The sequence below is a fragment of the Callionymus lyra genome, chromosome 7 (assembly GCF_982586985.1).
Source record: "Callionymus lyra chromosome 7, fCalLyr1.hap1.1, whole genome shotgun sequence".
In the NCBI taxonomy this organism is placed as follows: domain Eukaryota; kingdom Metazoa; phylum Chordata; class Actinopteri; order Syngnathiformes; family Callionymidae; genus Callionymus; species Callionymus lyra.
Genome location: NC_141824.1, coordinates 27,628,512 through 27,649,186, shown reverse-complemented (window position 1 = coordinate 27,649,186; position 20,675 = coordinate 27,628,512). Strand labels below are relative to the sequence as shown.

The 20,675-nt window shown below is 38.2% G+C and overlaps 1 protein-coding gene across 4 annotated transcripts in view; it reads left to right on the top strand.

The window, feature by feature from the left end:
- The window catches only part of robo1 (roundabout, axon guidance receptor, homolog 1 (Drosophila)), a 255,460-nt gene that overhangs the window by 93,899 nt on the left and 140,886 nt on the right, over positions 1–20,675 (top strand). Inside the window, exon 1 of one of the 4 annotated variants that reach the window (XM_087795573.1) lies at positions 19,795–20,325. The exons of the other annotated variants lie outside the window; for them this stretch is intronic. Within the exon in view, the coding sequence (XP_087651699.1) occupies positions 20,265–20,325 (61 nt within the window). The 5' untranslated portion in view covers positions 19,795–20,264. Of the gene's footprint in view, positions 1–19,794; positions 20,326–20,675 lie in introns of those variants that run through there. 4 annotated transcript variants of the gene reach the window in all.

Here is a 20,675-nt window from a genome sequence, read left to right as displayed (position 1 = left end):
CTATTGATTTCACATGTTGTATGTAAGTATTTAGTAAGTAAGTAAGTAAGTAATTTTTATTTGTATAGCGCTTTTCCAGACCAGAGTCACAAAGCGCTTAAACAATCAAAACAATATTCATTAAAGTATATACTTTTTAAAGGGCAAGATAAAACTGATAACACAACAGGAGTTCCAGAAAATCAAGGAAAAGCCTGAACAAATAGAAACTTCTTAAGATGTTTCTTAAAGGAGTCAGTAGATCCATCAAACACAGAGAGAGAGGAAGATCGTTCCAAAGCTTAGGAGCAACAGCCTGGAAGGATTTCTCTCCTCTGGTCCTGAACCGTGTGCAAGGAACCATCAGTAGATTCTGATCCACAGACCTCAGAGCCCGAGCTGGGGTGTAAGGCTGGATAAGATCAGTGATGTAAGGATGAGCCTGACCATGAATAGCTCTGAAAGTAAGAACCAGAATTTTAAAATTGATCATGAAAGAAACTGGAAGCCAGTGAAGAGTTTTAAGAATCGGGAAATGTGAGTTCTTCTACTAGATTTTTCGAATTTTACTGTCGCTGTGAGCCATACATTTGGTATTAAAAGAAAACACAAAAACAATATTTGATATATAATACATTGTTTCATGAAGCTTCTACAGCCGATCGCAACAGAAAATAAGCTTATGCCTAAAGTAAACTTAGTATTCAAGCATCAGTATTGCCAGAATCTGAGATTCCATTTACACTGTATTTGATTTCCATTTGCGATGTGAGCTGTTGTTAAGATGGAAACATGTCTGACTGTAGGTCTCTTGTTCTTGGCATCTTGAAGAATCAGACTTGTCGATATCACTCAGTGAACATTCCAGCCGTGCCACAACTCACGGTTCACCTCAGCTCATCTAAGTCCTCATTGAATTAATACATGAGCTCATGTGGCACCGTCTCATAACGTGTAATCACACTCGACACCGACTAAGCTCCGTGGTATGTTGTAGTCATCCTCTCCCTCGTGACCTCCGAGATAATGGACCGCAAAGATACAATGTTCGAACCTCATTTTCTTCTTTAGAAACTCAAAACATGTGGAGAAGTCTCCTCCAATGACAAGCTGGTATCTTAGAGCTCACCTGGGATTAATACCACTGCAAATTTAATAAGCAACCACATGCTGACCCGAAGTATGCAATAGATTAAAAGTGTGTTTTTATAGCACCCTGAAGACACGGACTCTCCGCCAACTCCAAATTGTTTCCTGATATCAAAGAGCTTCAGCACAGAAATTCTCATTCATAATGAATGAGACTGACCCGTGTGAAGTTGCTGGATTATAGCGGCTCTCGCACTTTCACTTAGCTCGCCGATGCTTGGCAAGTACACAGACACACACAAGAGCCTTTGGTGCTTCTGCACGGACTTGAAAGGATGAGCGTGACTTCTTAGAGCAGATCAGCGCGAGTATCCTCCCTCTCCTCCGACAGCTTCGGCTGCATCTGTCACAGATCACAAAGGAAAGCGAGTTTAAAGCGCTGCTCCATTAGTCAGGTTAGGAAAATAAAGAGACAGTGAAGGTTCCTCCGCCGTCCTTTTCCGAGAAGAAAAGATGTTCAGACTCCCGCAATACACTTTTTTTTTTACTAACTTTCCCGAGCAAAGGGGGTGATGCCAGGACAGAGCCGAGGCTGGGGAGGAGAGCTGCGGAGAAAATTAGTTTATCGCTTAGAACCAAAGAAGATTCTGAGCATCGCACACGTGTTTCACTTCAAACATGCACAGCTTGAACACGAGCAGCAGGAGAATCAAGATAACTAGTGTCTAACACAAGAGCACAAGGGGATGTTTACAATGTTTACAATGTGACTACTAAGACCTCCTTATTGAAGACCAAGAGACTACCAAAATCAAGAAGGAGCAAAGTCTTTCTTTGTTATTATATTCTTTTCAGTCACATCCATACTCTTCTTTAGTCTGTATCATTTTAATTTGACTAAAAGTCCAAACATTTTAGTCTAATGTCCGTCAATAGAAGCATTTATGTCTAGCTCTCATCAGAATAAAGTTTGCGATAAACAATAATGATGGACTGTAATTCTATTGATTTCACATGTTATATGTAAGTAATTAAGTAAGTAAGTAAGTAACAGTTATATGTAAAGCTCCTTTCTAGACCAGGGTCACAAAGCGCTTTAACAATCAAAAACAATACACATTTAAAAATACATACAGATTTAAAAACTCTTAATGGCCAAGACAACATAGAGATAAAGTCCCAGAAGATTAGGAAAAATCCTGCACAATTAAAAAGGTCTTAAGATGCTTCTTGAAGGAGTCAGTAGATCCATCAAGCACGGGGAGAAGAAGATCGTTCCAGAGCTTAGCAACCGCAACAGCCTGGACGGATTTCTCTGTATTAAAGTATCTTTTTATCTCATTAAACAATTCAAAAGATTTCTATTATTATACATTAGGATCAAGATTGTTATAAAAAAAAGAATCACACACTATGTTCTGTTCTTTGTTTAGTTGACTGTTAGTGATTCAGTAAATGTTTGTATTACGTCAATTCATTAATCTCTTTATATTTCACTCATAATATTTAATTTTTATAGTCAGTTATGCCAACACAACAAATTCCAGTGCTGTGTTTACAACAAAAGTTTTTTGATCCTGAATCTGATTTAATTGTCTGAAGCTATTAATGCACCAAACTAACCTTCATTCTGCAAAAATTGAATGAATATTCAAATGGAGTTTTAGACTTGCTGTCCTAGCTTGTGTATCACAATGTTAGCCGGGGTTACTCCAAGGAAAAAAATAACATCCAGTAAAATTTATATCCTCCTATATTAGAAAGATTTTCCAAATCCAATATTTGAGCAACCCTTAAACACCCGTCTAGAGCACACTAAGTATGGTATTTCACCTTTCTCTCTTAAGCCTCTCGTGCTTCAGAGTGAGAATTCAAAACCATCAAATTGTGGTTTCTTTTACCACACACTGGTCTGAGGTCTGACTCAGCAGTTTCTGTTCTTCCAGATGAACGCAGGTGTGACTTAATAAACCCCTGAAGGATCATCACAGTAAATGTTCATGATCCATGTGTGACTTCAGTAGTTAGCACATTATGTCAGTGACGCTGCTCAGCTTTGCCGACACTCTCAGCTGTTAGCAGGTTAAAAGCCCGTTCAACACCTCATTTCAGGCCAATCTGGCAGCGAAGTGACGCCAGCGACCATTTCCTCTGAGGTGTCATGTGAGTTAGGGATGTTTTCGCATTGAAACCAATTAGCAGATTAAAATTGTTGCATCTGGAGTTTAATTGTGTGACAGTGACAGTGCCAAACAGATGCTGTAATCTGTAATTTCACAATTGTCGAGTCATAATATTGTCTCAACTCGTCTCAGTTCCAAACATCACAACAATTCGGACTCACAAGTATCTGTTGCTGTTCACATTAAAAAGACAGATTACTCTCATTTATTTTCAAATGATTCATGCAGGAACAATACCAGACATCAATAGATAATTAGATATTGTATCCATTGCTGGATAAACATTATGGTTGTAAAAATACTTAAAATTCAAACTCCAAATCAAAACCAAATATTCAATACTCAGTATTGATGTACTTGAATGGATATAAAACGGAAAATCAAATTTTAAGTTAATGCAAAGTCAAAAACAGAATATAAGTTAAATCACAATTTGCCTCAAATGTAACAGGTATTATTATCATAAATTGTAAATATTTTGTATTGATATTACAAAATTAAGATGAAGATGCCAAAGCCATGTGTATTTCTAATTCTTCGAATACCTGGGATCATATTTAAACAAGGGAAAACAAGTTTGAAATACATTAGCATGTTACACTTTGCTTGCCTCTGTAAATGCTAATAGTAAAAAAAGCAACATTGATTGAGCAGCAAGCTAAACGCAGGTAGCACAAGGTACAGTGGCGTATTAGCAAAACAAGTGAACATTATCCCTATATTGTGTCAGTGTCAAGGTGACCCTGGAAGATTTGTATCAACATTTCTGACAGCCAAGCGTGGCATTAGATTTGTTTTGCCTCTCAAGTCTGCATGACTGCAATGGTGCTGTTTAAAGACCCTACACAGTGCAACTCGAGTACCCCACTTCTCTATGACGCTCTACAAGTCAGCCTCTCCTCACTTTTATTGTCCTCAACTTTAAATAATAATAATAAATTGTTTTTCAAATAACACAAAGACGCTTTACATTAACTAAAAATGAAGATCACACACAAACAGAAAGAGCTACTAAGGAACACAAAACAAGACAACAATCAAAAGAAGTTGTAGGTGGTATTAGAAATATGTGTTTTGAGGTGATTTTTGAAAGATGGTAGTATAATGTAGTGTGGGGATGGCAAAAGCTCCGTCCCTTACAGTGCAATATTTGGTTCTGATGATGACAGTTGTAGGTGGTGAAAAGGATATTGAAGTGTGTTCGTTGCTTTACACGAAGCTGAAGTTGACGGAGGATGGGTGTGATGTGTTTTCGCGAGGGTGGTGGCAGAGTTTGGGACATATTGCAATTTTTGAAGAGCAGTGGAGGGGACCATATATGATGCTATGGCAGTAATGGAGTCTTTTACACTTTTTCTTACTCCACTTTTAGGTCCAACTATTTTATCTCAGTGCTGCTTTTCCATCTCGTCAGCAGACACCCACACTAGGGGGTCTTCGGTCTTCTCCTTCCTTTCATCTCCTTGTTTTATCTTTTTGGTCACCATCTATATCGCTCATACTTCTCTGAGCAAGTCTTATCCCTCTAGGCCTGGAATCCTAACTTTTGAAAGTGGACTGTTTTATATCAAGTTTTCTTTGTTTCCCTCTCTAACTATCACATCCATCACCATGTTCAAAAGTCACAGCTAATAACTTTCATTAGATTGTGGACAGCAAGTACATTAGTAGTAAAAAATATTCAAGCATATTTTTGGCAGTTAAAGTAATAATTCAACAGAAAAAGAATCCATTACTCGACTACTTTTTGGAAAGCACTGTTGAAATCAAAACATCTTGTGACCGAATTCTGTTTTTCTTTCCATCTAATTTTACTCCAAAGTTGACTTTGGCACTCTTACTACGAACCCGGAGTCCAAAAGGACTTTCTCCGTAAACCAGGCAGGTTAATGACAGCCTCTAAATCAATCCCCAGCAATAAAAGCTCCATAATGACATTTTTGGGATGAAGTTCTGAACATAAGAAGCGTGTCAGGGGGTGAAAGCTGATTTCAGACCTAGATACATGCCTGAGTTGCATGATGCAAACTTACTCAACATAGCAGCTGCACGCTTTATGACCACGAGAACTGAGCTGGAAGACAAAACTTGTAATATGATAACCTCTTTTTCTTTTTTTCTACACAAGATGATTACTTACAATGATAACTTTCAAGCTTACCAAAATACCCAAAACCAGTACAGGGAAGATTCCATGGGCTTCTGGGAATTAAAAAGGAGACGAGTGGTTTTAGGTTAAAAAAAAAAAGTATTATGTCTTAGAAGTTGGTTTTGAGTAAAAGTTCAGATTTTTCTAAAAGCAAACATATAAAACATTTTTTAGATCATTATTATTATTGTATTGTACAATCAGAACTATGACCAAGTCCTGGAAGCAAAGGTGGATCTGACAGTCACATCAAGAAAAAACAAATAACCTAAAAAAAAAAGCTCAATCCTGATGCACATGCAAAAACAATTTTCACACATGGCTTATTTATCATAAAGGAAGTGTAATGTCATCCATCATTATTTTCTTCTTTTTTTTCTACTTATTATTTCAATAGTTTACAAAGTGGAAGAAAATATTTTACTTTTTCTTCAATCAGCACATCCATGAATGGTTTTCTGCCCACACCAGTTTTACTCTACTGCTGTCTCTCCTTTTACAGTTGTCCAACTAGTCAACTCTCTGAACAAAATTTAAACAGTGGAAAAAAAAAATACAAATTTCTTTTACATATTTAAATTAATTTTTCCCCAAAATTAAATGGCACAGAGCATGAAGGAAATGAGCTGAAAAAACAAGACTTTCACAAGATGGGATCTTAACTAGACATTGGAGGAACGTTTAAAATCCAGTTGTATTTTATTGACCTTCATTCTCTTCTTTGCCTAGCTTAATGCTCTCAGTCACCTGTGATCTGTCTTCTATTGACAGCTTCTCATCCACCTCTCCCTCACCTCACAACAGGTCAGCACATCATCAGCAAAAGCACTGAGTACTGAAGTTCAAAGCAATCAGAAAAAAATACAAGCCTGGAGTGTAGATGAAGGTCAACATTTGTCAAGGTGTTTCTGACGTGTCATGAGGCACATGTGGATTGATATAGGAGAAATGACTTGGAAGAGAAACTCTGCTGAGGCACTAAAAACTAGAGACGCGACATCGTCAGCTTCGCTGGGAGAAGATATAACAACTTCTCTTGGAACTCATTACTGTCCTGCTGTGGTGGTCTTGACTCTCCCTCCCTGAAAACCAATTTCCTTCAACGTATCACCCCAACATATGTAACCCAGCACTCAGCCAAGTGTCAATCCTTTACCCACTCGTCACGAAACAGGAAGCAGAGGAAGTGTTTCGTGATCCATTTGCAGTTTCTTCCACATTATCCTCAGTTCTGCAGCACTCATTTCCTCGACTGCTCCGCTGATGTGATTAGTTACGAACACTAATGCATGCTCTCCACTGAGGCCGGTCGGAGTGTGTTTTTTTTTCTGTGTCCAATCTCGTTTCATCTCTCTCGTCCGCACAGTTTAGCGTAGTAACATCCCCCCAAATGAGTCGATTAGCTTTTCCTTTGGCGTTTTATGTGGTCAAGATACGTCAGTGTGGTTGGAACGATGAGAGTCTGCCAGGATTTAATTATAATGTTCAGATTTTTTCAGTAATTTGGCCACATTTTCGCTGCAGCAAAAAGCAAATAGCTGAAAAAGTTTCCCCTCTCAACTAGATGAAGCAAAATTAATCTATTATAGTTGATATCAAAGTGCAACTAATGTGTTGATTTGAGTGTTTCTTTTATAGATCTATTGTTCTCATCAGTATGTGTTTGTACAAAACTCTTGTTTCATTGAAATAGTTACATTAGAAAATGTTCTTAAGCCCCGCCCACTGAAAACACTTCGTTTTTCTGGAGCTAAAATTGTGTTTACCATAACCACACACACTCTGCTGTGATTGGTCAAACATTATTACAGCTGGCTGGATGAGGAGTAAAGCCCTATGTGTGTGCAATGTGTAGATACAGTTTTGATATGAGAAATTAAGCTGTGGTTGATCACTTGTTAGTTGAGTCACCCACAACCCTAACTATGAAAATTCAAAAGAAATGGATTAACTGAAATATAATCGAAAGAGAAAAAACCCTGACAGTGTCTGCTGGTAGTGAACCAGTCTCTAAATATGTTATATATTGGTATCAAAGTTAGTTTTTGTTGGGGTTTCTCATGGTTGTGTACATGAATTCTGGTCTTTCTGCCGGCTGCCTCAATTTTTTTCCACTTCACCATTGGCTTCAATTTTTAAAAGTGGATGTTGACCTTTGGGCATGATAATGCAGAGCTGATAAAATATGCTTTACTTTGCTAAAGGTTTGATATTTAAAAAGCCTCCAATGTCACTTTTTAATGCCTGAAAATATGATATTGCTGACATCATCATCTCTCAGCAAAATAGCATGTAAGATTCAGTAACAAAGGTTGTTTTTTTGTTTGTTAACATTAGTTTTTTGCAGATTTACAAACCAAGTTAAACCCTTATAAATATAAATTGATTATTCACAACAGCTATTGCAGAGTGATAAAATCAGCATGTTTATTAAAGATAAATTAAATCAACAGAAACATTTTTAACCACATGAAAAGTATAATAATAAAAGTATTAAAAACATGGATTATGATGCAGCAAATGAGTAAGGCTCTGTCACACAACTGTAGAGTCCAACAGGCCAACCATATTACAAGTGCTTGTTGTCCCATATTGTTGATGGGCCTAATTTTAAAGTTTGGATTTTTGGGTTTTTAATCGAAGCTTACAAATAAATGAGTAATCGCTGGCATTTTTTATATCCTGATCATTTTTTCTGATTTGTGTTGAATATTTGAATTCAGGGCCAACATCTGGCTTGGACACCTTTTGTAGCTCTAAATCAATTGTAAAGAAAGTGACAAGTAATTCTTGGTCTTTAAACAGAGAAGAGAAAGAGGGGAGCCAGTGATGGTTGGGTAGGAAATCCGTGAAACTCACTTGTAGCTGACGTGGTTAGTCATGGGCACACACTAGTTATGTGTTGATAAGGCCTCATGATACAGCAACAACTGTATCATGATACAGTGTCTTCATTTTGAAAGGCCATTCTCTACTTCATAATATTTGCCCCTGATCTACTTTTTTGATAAGATCTGGCTGGATTAAGAAACTGAGAGTGCCTTTTAGTAACCTTTCAAAATGTATCATAGTGTATCATGATACAGGTGATGCTGTTTCACAAGGCCTCATCAATCCATTAATAGTACACACAAGAAGGCTTGTCATAAAAGGCTACCGCAGTGAACCTTTTGAGAACATATTCTGCTCATACTGAGCTGAAATAAAAATAATTATAAGATGAGAAGCAACAAAAATAAAAAAGCTGCAGATGAAAATAATAAATAAGCATGTACATAACATGGAAGAGTGATACAGAGGAAAGGTGATGAGTCATGCAAAATATAATGAAGAGCAATGTCTGTCTCTCAAAACTTTCCTTTTCCTTCATCACTCATCTCTTCCTGTCATATATAATCTTCACCTCCAGCACAGACTTGCAGATCAATTAGTCCTCATGAGCAAACAGACTCCTCCGTGCTCGCTAGAAATGAGCCCAATAAAAGTCAGCCCCCGTGATTTGTGAAATGATTGTTGCTTTTATTGGTGCTGATATGATTCATGCAAAGTCATGTTGCACATTAAGTTGAGCCATCGCCCACGTCTCCAGGACCCCAGCGAGCAGCAGGGGGCCTCTGAGACGCCGCTTGTTTGTAAACGGGGGGGCTGTAAATCTGAGCGGCACCTGCTCCCTGGACTCAGCGCGTGGTGTGAGGTCAGCAGCACGAGATATCCCATCGATCATATTTATTACGCTCATCGCTGCGCCGGTTTGTTTTGGCAGCTGATCGCACCAGGGAATAAAAGAAGAGGCCATTTTTATTCAAGCAACGTTGGGGGGTGTAGGGGGGCATTTTGAGATGGACTTTTACTCCGATCAAGTGTCACAACTATCTCAGTTTCAATTTTCAATTTGTTATTTTATAGTCATGTGAGTTGCCCGGATTTATGTGGCTTGGGGGCCTCTAACTGTATTTACGCAACCCTCATGATATGAGTAGAACATGTAAATTATGTTAAGAGCTAACATTTTAACTTTTGATTTATTATTGTATTTACTCTGAATACAACTTTCGATTTCAATTCTTTGCCATTTTTAGTGAATATTCTTGCCCCTGAAATAATTAAAGAAAAATTATTTATTAAGGTTTAAAAATATTTTATTGGCATAGTTAGATTCAATTAGCTTTTTTTTTCTCATTAACTTGTTTTTTTGTATTTGTTTTTTCTTAGTTTTTCAATAACATATTGGCTCTCCACTCCTCTGTTTTGGCTTGGGACGGTCCCTAACAACAGGTGCTGTGTATAATGTGGCCCCTGACAAAATTCAAATGCCCAACCCTAAACCATGAAGCCTTGTAGATGCACAAATAATACTGAAAAGTTTTTTATTATTTTGAAAGGTGGCCCCTGTGTCAACTAGACAACAGTTGGTTATTGAAGTCAATAAAAGTGGATTTAATCCAATAGTCTCGACAAATGAATCTGTGTCCGAGTCTCCAGACTCACAGTGGTCGCATTGTCCCCGCGCCTGTGTCGGGGCCCCTCTAATTGAACGCTCATTGAGCTGTCTGTGGCGTCACTTCTGGAGCGCTGACACAATATTTACTGACCGCTTGAAAAGACATGCCCAAATACACACAGCGAGGCGCTCTGACCTTTTCCCTGCTTTGAGCCTCACAACATTCAAGATGGCTCTGATATCAAATCATTACGGCTCTCAAGTCCCCGAACTAATTCGAGCTAATTTAGTCCGAGAGAGGCGATGCCGTCCAGGGTCGTTACGCTGCTCCGCCGGGAGAAGACGGGTCGCTTAGTGGAGAGAATTTAATCTAGTTGGTAATAAAAACCAGCGATCATAATCACTGTAACTGTTTATTACGTTCACGTTGTTCGTGATGTGTGTTGTTTTCTCGCTTGTGTTTACAGCCAGAGCCAATTATGTCATTCATCGTCTATGACGGGAACAATTAACCGTCTCTTGTGCTGCAACAACTTTCTGTCTTCGCATATTAATTCCAAGTACAGAAACACTCACTGATTATTATAGACTTCCTTTTAATGGACTATAAAGAGGCTCAAATCCACACTTTAAAGGTCACAGACGGCTAAAGACAGACACACTCATGCTTAATAATAATTTAGGGCAGTGGTCCCCAACTACCCGGGCAAGGCCCAGTATTTATTGTTTGGCTGCACAGAAAATATAATTTATTTAGGTTTCTTCATATTCATTCTGGGCGCACCCGGCGCAGTGGTTAGCGCGATCGCCTTCGCATTCGCTTCCAGGTCGGGAGGAAGCCAACTTGCGACCTTTCTGTGAGTTTATATGTTCTCCCCGTGTTGTGTGGGTTTACTCAGTCCAAAAACATACAGAGGCTGATTGGGAATTTGGGTAAATTGTCCGTAGGTATGAGTGTCTTTGTGTGCCTTTTAACAGCCCGTCCTGTCCAGGGTGTCCCCCGCCTCTTCCCCGATGAAACTGGGGTTGCTCCCTCCGTGGCCCCCATAAGGGATTAAGCGGCAAATAAAATGAGTTAATCTATTCATTCTGAAATGTCTTTTATTATCTTGTGACTCGTGAAACATTATGAAACTTGTTTTGACCAGGTTTCTTTCAAGAAATAATCCTTTATGGAAAAATGTTGTTTTGAGAAACCTGCCTTTAGTCCTGATGATACAGCGTTATAGTGAGATGTATTTTTTCTGCACTACCTTCTGATTTTTGCTCATCGTGCCATTTTGCTTTTGCAGTTTTAATCATAAGGCTGGTCTGTGTAAATAATCCATATATTGAAACCACTCCATGGTGCAAAAACGTTGTCACCTCTGAATAAGAGCCTCGATATCACACTCAATAACGTCAGAGGACTGTTTTAAATCACACTTTGATTTATTTAAAAAAAAAACAGTCTGTAACAGGATGTCGTCATTTGATTTATCAGATGCCAACTGTATAGTAACGCAACTATGCAGATAATTCTAAAAATGCATAATTTGTTGTCACTATTTGACCTAAAGAAACATCTGATATGAACTCAATCAAGCACATAGAACATATTCACTCACGTGGCATGTCCTTTCTCAGATTCAAAAAAGTATAATTGTTCAGGAGACTATGACACTATAACGGGGAACCCCTCAAGTTCTACCAATAAGAGCTGGGGCCATTTTCCCTGTTGAATTTCAATTTGTTGAAACACTTATTCTTGGTTTCATAACATTACCATGCATTTAAAGTTATATTGTTATTGGTATTTTAGGATATTCTTGGGTATTTTTGCACTTCCTGATCATATAAACTTGTATAGGACTTATCGGGTTTATGTGTGAACAGTATGTGGACCACGGTGGACAGAGGCCTTAACATTTCAGTAGAATCCAAAAACTGCAGGATAATAGTTTGGATATTTAAATATACAATTTCTAACAATCACTTGGTGCCAGATTCAATTCAACTGTTTTCTTGTCTAAAGGTGTCTTTCCTTAGGAAGTCCCAACACATGGCGATAACCTCCAAGCGTCTGTTTCTGTTTCCAGGCCGACTGTTTCCGTGTAAGAGGCAGTCAGTGATGTGATAGTTGGGTTGTTTTCATCAGCTACATCAACGCAGATGCTAAACAGATGCTAATGTGAGGCCGGTTGAAAGACGGTGGGATTCAGAGGGCGCAGGCAAGCGGAAAAGCAACAGCCTGTTTATCGCCTCTTCCTGCTTTGTGCTCTGAAGCTCAATGTGGTTTCCTATGAAGCTCGCCCCCTTTTTTTTTGTCTGCACCCCCCACGTCCCTGGACCCCCACTCTTGCCTTGCAGTGAGAGCGTCATGCTTGGAGGAATTCCCTGAACAGAAACAGATTTGTTTAGTTCGTCGTCATTTTCTTTCAGTGGACCTCTGTCTTTTTTTAATCAGCGAACAGAGGAGCTACAGAGGCTGGAAGAATGCTCAGTTTGTTTTGCACAATATCAGAATTCCAACTGTGAATATTACTAAAAAACAATAACTAAGATTTTATAATAAACCCTTTGGTGCCAGTCTTTAGCATGAATTTAATTGTGTTGCAGGTATCTGTAAAATGTTTTGTGTACTTTGGCACAAGGCTTTTAAGACTTCATTGCGAGAATCTTCGTTGATCAAGTACTTTTGACCAATCTTGGTTTTTCATGATGGTTTGCAGAGTGATAGTCTGTGAAAAGTCTCCATGGACGATGATGTTTGTTAACACAATAGTGATTGTAGTTAGAGTAAGGGGCTGATGGAGAATATAAATATCTGAAAATTCCAAATGGACACGAAGGTAAAGAATTACATGAGTAGAAACAACAGACTGACTGGTGAGCAATGACTTAAGAGGGAAGCTTGTGGGACAATGGTAATAACCTCTGACAGTATATGGTCCAGGAAATATGTATGATTCATGAATGCATGCGCCAAATGCTCAATGGCATATTTTGCTGCTCCACATTCGGACCAAAAAGCAGCGTAAAACACAATCTGGGAAATCAGCGATTAATATGCGCTGCATTCAGATTACACAACTTTATTTTTGTAACCGATAACGTAGCGTCTCTCCGGGTCTCAAGCATAAAGTTTATGAAAGATAAAGAGGAAAATGATCCATTGTGTCTATACCATCCCATTTAAAGTGGTCACAATTAACCACTTGAAATCCACATAACTATTAAAACGTTTGGGTGAAAGGTTTTCACTGGCAAACACTTCAGTTCAGAGGAAAATATGTATTGTCGAGCATCGTAAAAAAAAAAGAGATTGTCTTGTAAAACGGGTAAATAATTGTGTCGTTTTTTCAACATTGCAGAAGACAAACCATCCTAAATGGTTAAGTAAATGAATACAGACCCCATTGCTCGCTTTTCTCTTGTTCTTTCATAAAATCGACACATCAAGACTTGTATAGACAAATCATTCCTGGCTACATAAATAAAATGATGTTTCTTGAATCAACAAACATGGTTTGCTGATGATTTAAACTATCATTTAGCTTTGCCTCCCTTTACTGACTGGACCAGTCAGTCTGCAGGAGGTATGACTTCATGAAGGCAACTAAAAGTTTGCAAGAAATAGTTATTAAACTCTGACTTGTTTCCCTCTTTAGCAAATGCTTGAAAAAGTCTGTCACAGGTAGGCGTTTTCTCCACATAAGGCTAAAGAAAGTAATCGAGAAAAAGGGGTCAACTGTTAATTAATTTCTTATCGTAGGGACGTGAGCGTTTTAGAAACCATTGTACTCATAAATAGAACGATGGGCGTGCTAAAAAAGAGCAGTGTAGGAAGGACAAATCATTTAAATCTGAAAGTCTTTTGGGAGGAAAGATACAATGGAAAAGTCAAACTTTCATAATTCACATTGGAGAATGTTTGATTTCTTATTCCTCGCTCGTCTCAGGAGGTTCCGTCAAAGACCTGAGTCTGATTCAGGGCCAGTAATAACACAGGTTTGGCCATGACTTCATCATGAAATCTACAAGTTGATTTTGTAGCTTCCATAATGAAAAGTTATATTCTTCTTTACTTCTTTTTTTGTCAATGGCACATTCTCACTAAGATATTCTTAGTATAAGGTTCAACTGTATTTATTTTTACTCTTAAATTCTTCGGCTGGAGCAGAGTTTCAGGAGAATTGCTTGTCAATCACAGATATTTCCGTCTGGAAACGTGAAAGCCAGTGTTGTGCGCTGTGCGGAGAGTTGGACTGACCAGATGCGATTTCAATCAACCTCTTTCTTCGGCGGCACCTACCTGTCAAAAAAGAGTCGAGACTCTTTGAAAGTCTTTTGTTTGTCCTGTCAAAATGTGGCATATTTTAGATCTTTGTAGCGACATGTAGAGCTGTTTGTGCTCCAGGTGCCTCGGAACTCCCTCGCTGTGCAATCAGAGATGATTTGTTGCCTCTTCCACACAAGGTGATCCGGCTCCAGCAGGACGCCGGGTCATCTCTCCTCGCTTCTCTGACTTCTTGTCCTCCAGCCTCTCACTCATTGTCTGTCCTCGGTTAACAGCGTGTCATGAGCGGATGCCATGACCGGGCGGATAAATCATGCTGCACTTACTTCCTGCAGGAAGTCATAAAGAATGTCCAGTTCTCCATTGTTGAAAGAGAGAGTTGTGTAAGTGCTAACCCATATGTTTGCCTTCTTCCTTTAGGGGGAATGTAGGGTTGCTTCCACTCTATTGTGATGTGAACTAGTGTTTCACCCTTGATTGTCCAAAGGTGCAATTGTCTAGGTATCTGGATTTTCCAAGGGTGGTTCACACCAAATATGTAGAGTCTATATATATGTGCGGTAGGTAGAGATCATGGCCTCGGATTAGATGCCTTGTAGGGGGCACTTTTAAGGTAATTCTTGAGTCATCAAAATGTCCAAAGATTTTGGACTTCATCTTGAAATTAGAGGAACTTTATCCAATCAGAATCATGACTACACTGTTGAAGGAACATGAAGGATAAACTCATTGTTGCGGGGATCTTGATGCTTTATGACTGAAAGTTACCGTCAAAACAAATCATTTTAGCAACTACAAAGAGGAAAACTTCAGATCTAGGTGGATCAGTGGAGTCCTGTCGGTTCAACTTTGATAGTTACAAACATGTTCGAGGAACATAATAAGAGCTCAATCTCGTGTCGGTTCATACCAACATCTCCACTTTTATCTTACCTACCATTATATACTGATGCTATTTTGTGTATCCAGCAGCAACATCTTTTATATACACCATGCGAGAGCTTTTATAAGGCGAAATACAGAAGTGGTATTTTTGCTACATAGTCTTCAATGGCTGCCTGTGGTTTTGTTTGGACACCTGAAGTAGGTCCACAATGCACTTTTTTTGAAAACGAAATGGAATAGAAAAATATGTTCCTTTTTAAGGAAAAGATCCGAGACTGGTGCATCTATCATCAAACAGAATTCCAGAGTGAATATTAAGAGGGGAAGTTGGGCTTCAGTTTGGTGGCTTCAAGTTTAAAGTTGTGGCTAATTTATAAATGGAAACTTTACACTTTCATTTATGTTTTCAATGAATATTGTGGGAACTGGTGGGAATGTTTGGTTCTGCAATCAAAGCAATTTAATCGTCTTAGTCAAGGGAAAATAAAAACTTGAGTTCTTTTCACGTCCCCCCTGCCTGCATGTCACCCCTTCACCTCTCTCGTAGAGGGGCCCGGGTTTTGTGAGGGGTCCAACACATTCTGAAAAGCGTCCCAGCGTGCGGCCTACAGGATCCCCCGTCCCGCTGCAGACATAGAAACATGATGAGAAAAGATGGAACGACCGCAAACTCCTGGTGAATAGCGATAGAGAAGTGAGGAGAAAAGGCTTGGGTTGGACACAGACGGGTCATTGAGGGATGGGATGAAGAGGTGGATGATGGGCGCCAGCTTCGCTGTAGACATTGTGTTGCTCTCATTAAGATCCCATCATGCTCTGGGGTGAGAACGTGGATCCAGGGGAGAAATGCGTGGAGGTTTAGGAGTCTAGCAGCCTGGAGGTTCAACACACGATATCAACAGTTTACTAGTTGCTATCAGGAATAATGGAACACACCGGTGGAGACAAGATTCTTACCAGCACAGCCTTATGAGTCGTCGCCATGCAGATGACGCTTGTGGTGTTGTTCGCCATGTTCGTCATGCTTGGAGTTCCTAAGGACCATAACGGTCCTTCGCGGGCCAAGCTCCTTTCCGGGTGCAAAAGGATTAATAAAAACTTTGGGTTCAACAAAAAACAACCGAATCAGCGACACGGCAAACAACACAAATGTGACCAGGTGTCTCACAGTAAGTGATGATTATGATACATTTGAAAGACAAGACTTGTTTTACCAAAAAAAGCTGCTCCTTTACATCACCACAACAACCACTCCTCCTGGAGTCCGGACCTGTCCAGGATATCATGATAGACCTTGAGAGCTATTTGATAGTGGCTAAAGATAATGACCACCAGTACTAGGACTGTGGATTATTGGAACAATTTTTGAAGCTTATCTCTAGGGAAATGATATGATACAATAGTCCAAAACCTTTTTTTCAGAAGCTTGACAAACTTCTAGACTTGAGTTAAAGACTAATGTTACCTAGGAAATAATCTGGTCTTTTTTCAAAACAGAACACATTTCAGACTCTCCTAATCAATACAGAAATAATGTATTTCAGTGTAACAGTGTGACAAATACCGAAAGGACTGGATGAATTGGAAGGATATGAAACTAACAGCTTCAAAACTTTATATCATTTGTGATGATTCTCTAAATTATCTTCCATATTGATTGAAATTACTCTGATTAAATATTGATAAGAGACACTGTAGCGAAAATGAAACTATACTTAATTTTGTTTGTATTATCAGTGTGTCACTGATATTACGGACACTCATCTTCTTTGCATTCCAAATGTAATTTTCAGTGTTCAATTCAATACTACAGTCATCGACTGTTCAGAGTGAAGAATAACAAAAACTTTCATGTTTCGGTCGGTTTAAATTTGACTTTTCAAATGTTTCTCAGATCCAGTATTTTGAGCAAGCATGTGTCTCCTGTTGTGTACAGTCTGAATAAAATGTGTGGTGGGAAAAATAATGTAAAGGAAAAAAAACCCTATGCAGCATTATTTATTGAAGACAAGACCTACACTACATTTTAACTCAGAAATGTAAAAAAGAAAAAAAGAAGCTTTTTTTTCTTTTCAATGTGGTTTTCAACGTTTTTTGTTTTAATATAATTTGGTATATAAATTGTAAAAGACCTTTAACCTTCTATTTATCAGTAAATTGATTATGTGGCTCTGAGTGAGTTTTAATTTGGCGGGGAATCATCCTTAATAGCTCTTTTAAGTTGCCAACTACTGCTTTAGCTTCATGAAGGTTTGGTGTGTCTCTTAGCTATCATGTTAACTGCTTAGTCGGTGCTGCATCTGGTCAGTAGTTGATTATATAATGTTGTTATTAATAGTGATGGGCAGATGAAGCTTCATGAAACAGTGTCATGTTGTTTAGAGACCAGTAGTTGGTGCCATTAGTTTAAAAATGATGCGATGTTTCATTAGAACAGTTGTTCAAAACATAGGAAAATAGTTCAGAGACTGCCATCTAGGGGACTAAAAAAATAATGACACTGCTTCATGAAGCTTCATCAGTCCTTCACTAGTTATTAAACCTGGTCTTATCTCAGGATTACGTTTGTAAAAAAAAAACAGAAAAATTGTACCATGCTCACCTGTCATTATGAGAAGCCACTAGTGGGCACTCTAACATGGAAAAGGACGCCATTGAATATAGTATATAAGTGCCAAATATTTTAAAGCAGTGAGTGCCATCAAGTGGCTTTTCAGAATTAAGGCACTGTATCATGATATATGGAGCTCAGTCATCTGAGACATGGAGTAGAGCCATTAACATCCCTAAATCTTTTTCATGGGAAGCTCAGGTTTAAGTAAATAAATGAGGGAGGTGAAGAGAAGTGTGGAACAGAGAGACGATGAAATAAATGAAGGAAATACTATTAAGGTAAGGAAGTGAAATGGAGGAGCAATGGAATTTAGAAAAAAATGTGTGGAAAAAACACGTGTTTGAATGCTAAAGGTAGATATAGAGGAAGATGAATATAGAGAAAGGAAAAGCAAGAAGTAGGTGGGAAAGGAAAGAATGGAGGCAAGGCTTGAATAAAATGGAGGATAAAAGCAAATTAGGTAGATGGAGGTGAATCGACGAAAATAATCAATTATATATTAGATAAAACTGTGTTAATTCATGTGTTGTTCTCTCCATTGTTGTTGAAAGAAAGGAAACCATAAAAACTGGTGTAGGTGAATATAGCTTCCGCTAGAGGGCGCGCTTCGGTAACAAATTCTCTCCAACGGCGTGAGCCCAGCAGTACTTTGAAGCTCGCTGGTGAGGAGGTGATGTTGATGGAGACATTATTAGGAGTGACGTAACCATGTGGAATCAGGTCACTGGTTCAACTCTCACCTGAAGTACAATGCATATTTATGTACTAAAAAAACACATGTTGTCTTGTCCAAAAATGTGAGAGTGACTCTGAGGTCGTGCTGTTGTTTTCACTGTAAAGTAATTAACCATCACGTGAATTATTTAAAAACACATTGACTTGTGTTGAATAATTAACCTGGCAACAGATAACAGGTGCTCAGTCACTATTAGTGTGACTTAATGTTCTTTTTTATGCTGCGTTATAAAGACCCATAAAAGGTATAAAACATTTATTTACAAAGGTGCTAACAATTTGTAATGTTTTTTCACTATAAGATGATGTGAGTGTAGGCGTTTGCATGAAGAACAAAAAGTAGGGGAGATGAAACCGAATAAAAAAAGCTACAGAGACGACATTATTTTATTTATATGACTTTTTTTTATGTTCAACTAAGTAAGAAGTTAGTTTGTGAAGAAAAATAAAAAATAAAATGTGTTAGGATAAAGGTCATTGTACTTGTTTTTACAACTTCTATAAAAATAATAAAGTTATAAAAATGAATAAAATCAATCACCTTTTTTTTTTGCTAATTAATAAATATAAATCATTTTGTTGACTTATATATTTTAGGAAATAAATGCTTTAATAAAGATCACAGGGGGTAAGTATGGAGAAATAGCTGAATAAAAAATATAAAACAAAACCCCTTGATGGTCACAAGTGATTAAGGTTAGTGCGATTAAAACTTTTATCTTTTTTTTTATCTTTGGTGGTTGCTCAAGTTTGTCATTGGGGACTCGGAGTAGAGCATCTACTTCCACACATTGAAATAAGAGGCTACTTCAGACATCCAGTTGCTTTCTAGTGGAAGTTAAAGTAGAGACAACAACTCCAAACCATCTGGCTGTGGGAACATCTTGTGCTTCATGAGTCATAGCTCATGTGGAAGAAGTAAATCAACCCACGTCATTCAGAAACAGTGAGACTGAGTTATGGACAATCATAGTCGATTAGATAGAAATAGTAATAGTCCCAGCATTATAATTAAAAATATGCTTTAATGTCTGTAGTTTAACTGTATTCACCGCTAGGGGCGTCATTACACATAGACATGCAACTCCAATAAGCTACAGATGCGTGTTATAAAAATTATGATCCAAAGTAGATGTTAATGTTTAATATCTATATATATATATATATAGATATTATAGTTTTAGTAAATAGTTTACGATAAAAGGTCAAATAATAAAATGATTAAATGGGAAAAAATTTCAAATTATATTTTATTATCAATGAAATGTTTAGATGAAGTGTATTAAATCGTTTTCTGTCACTTGTAGATGTTTAACTTGAGTTTGTGCGAGGCAGGCTGAGGTAGGAGTGAAGGTATAGTCAATGGGATCCAGCGGGGAAGAGGTTAAATTTCCTCAGTGGGAAGAAGCGTGTCCGTGGATGGGGGGTAGAGACGGAGGCGCATACCAACCGACGAGCCGCGCTCCTTCTTCCAAACGCTGCGTAAAAGACTCTTTTCCATCTTTTTTGAGCGAGATTCACGGGATTCTGCGGCTGGACTGAAAGTGATGGAAAAGTTGCGCTGATTCCTCCTTCCCTTGTGTTCTTGCGCCTGGATCCGGTGGATGAAGTTTGCGATCTTCAGTGACAGATCCAGAAGTGCGCAGAGATAATGTGACTGCAAGGATACAACACATCCACTCTTCACTTTGGGCTTTTTTTTTTCAAAACTTGGATTTCCAGGCTCGGGAGCGCGCGAGAAAAAGAGATTCGGGATGTTTTGAGACGCTCAACTTTCCTCCTGGAATTTCGGAGCCTTCGCACACTTCTTGTTTGATTTAAGAAAGCTCCCTGGATTTGTTCAGTTTTAGCATGAAGGAGCGGGTGCCCCGACAGCTCAGTGAATAATCTGGATTACTCAAGAAATTTAAATGATGTCTCCAGCTTCTATTGGATTTGTATTTCTTATAGGAATTCTCCATGTGTGCTCAGGTAAGTGCGTCTGATGAGAGGCTTGAAAAGTTACAAAACAATCATGATCTAAACGATCTTTTAGAGGATAGTTTTGATTTAAAAGTGCCAAATTAATTTTCTAATTAAAGTGTATAAAAGATTTAAATTGAATTTATTAGACAGCAAAATATGCGTCTCATCACAACTTTCAATGTTTTAACGCTGACTTGATGTTAATATAAATAATCTGTGAAGTTCAAACAAGGCTTAAAGTATACTTTTAATTCGAAAACATATATTTTCGTTTATATCACATTCAAACTTAAGTTTTTCTTTTTTTTATTTAAGGACATAAATGTTTATTTTTGGTGTTTCCATGCATTTGCATG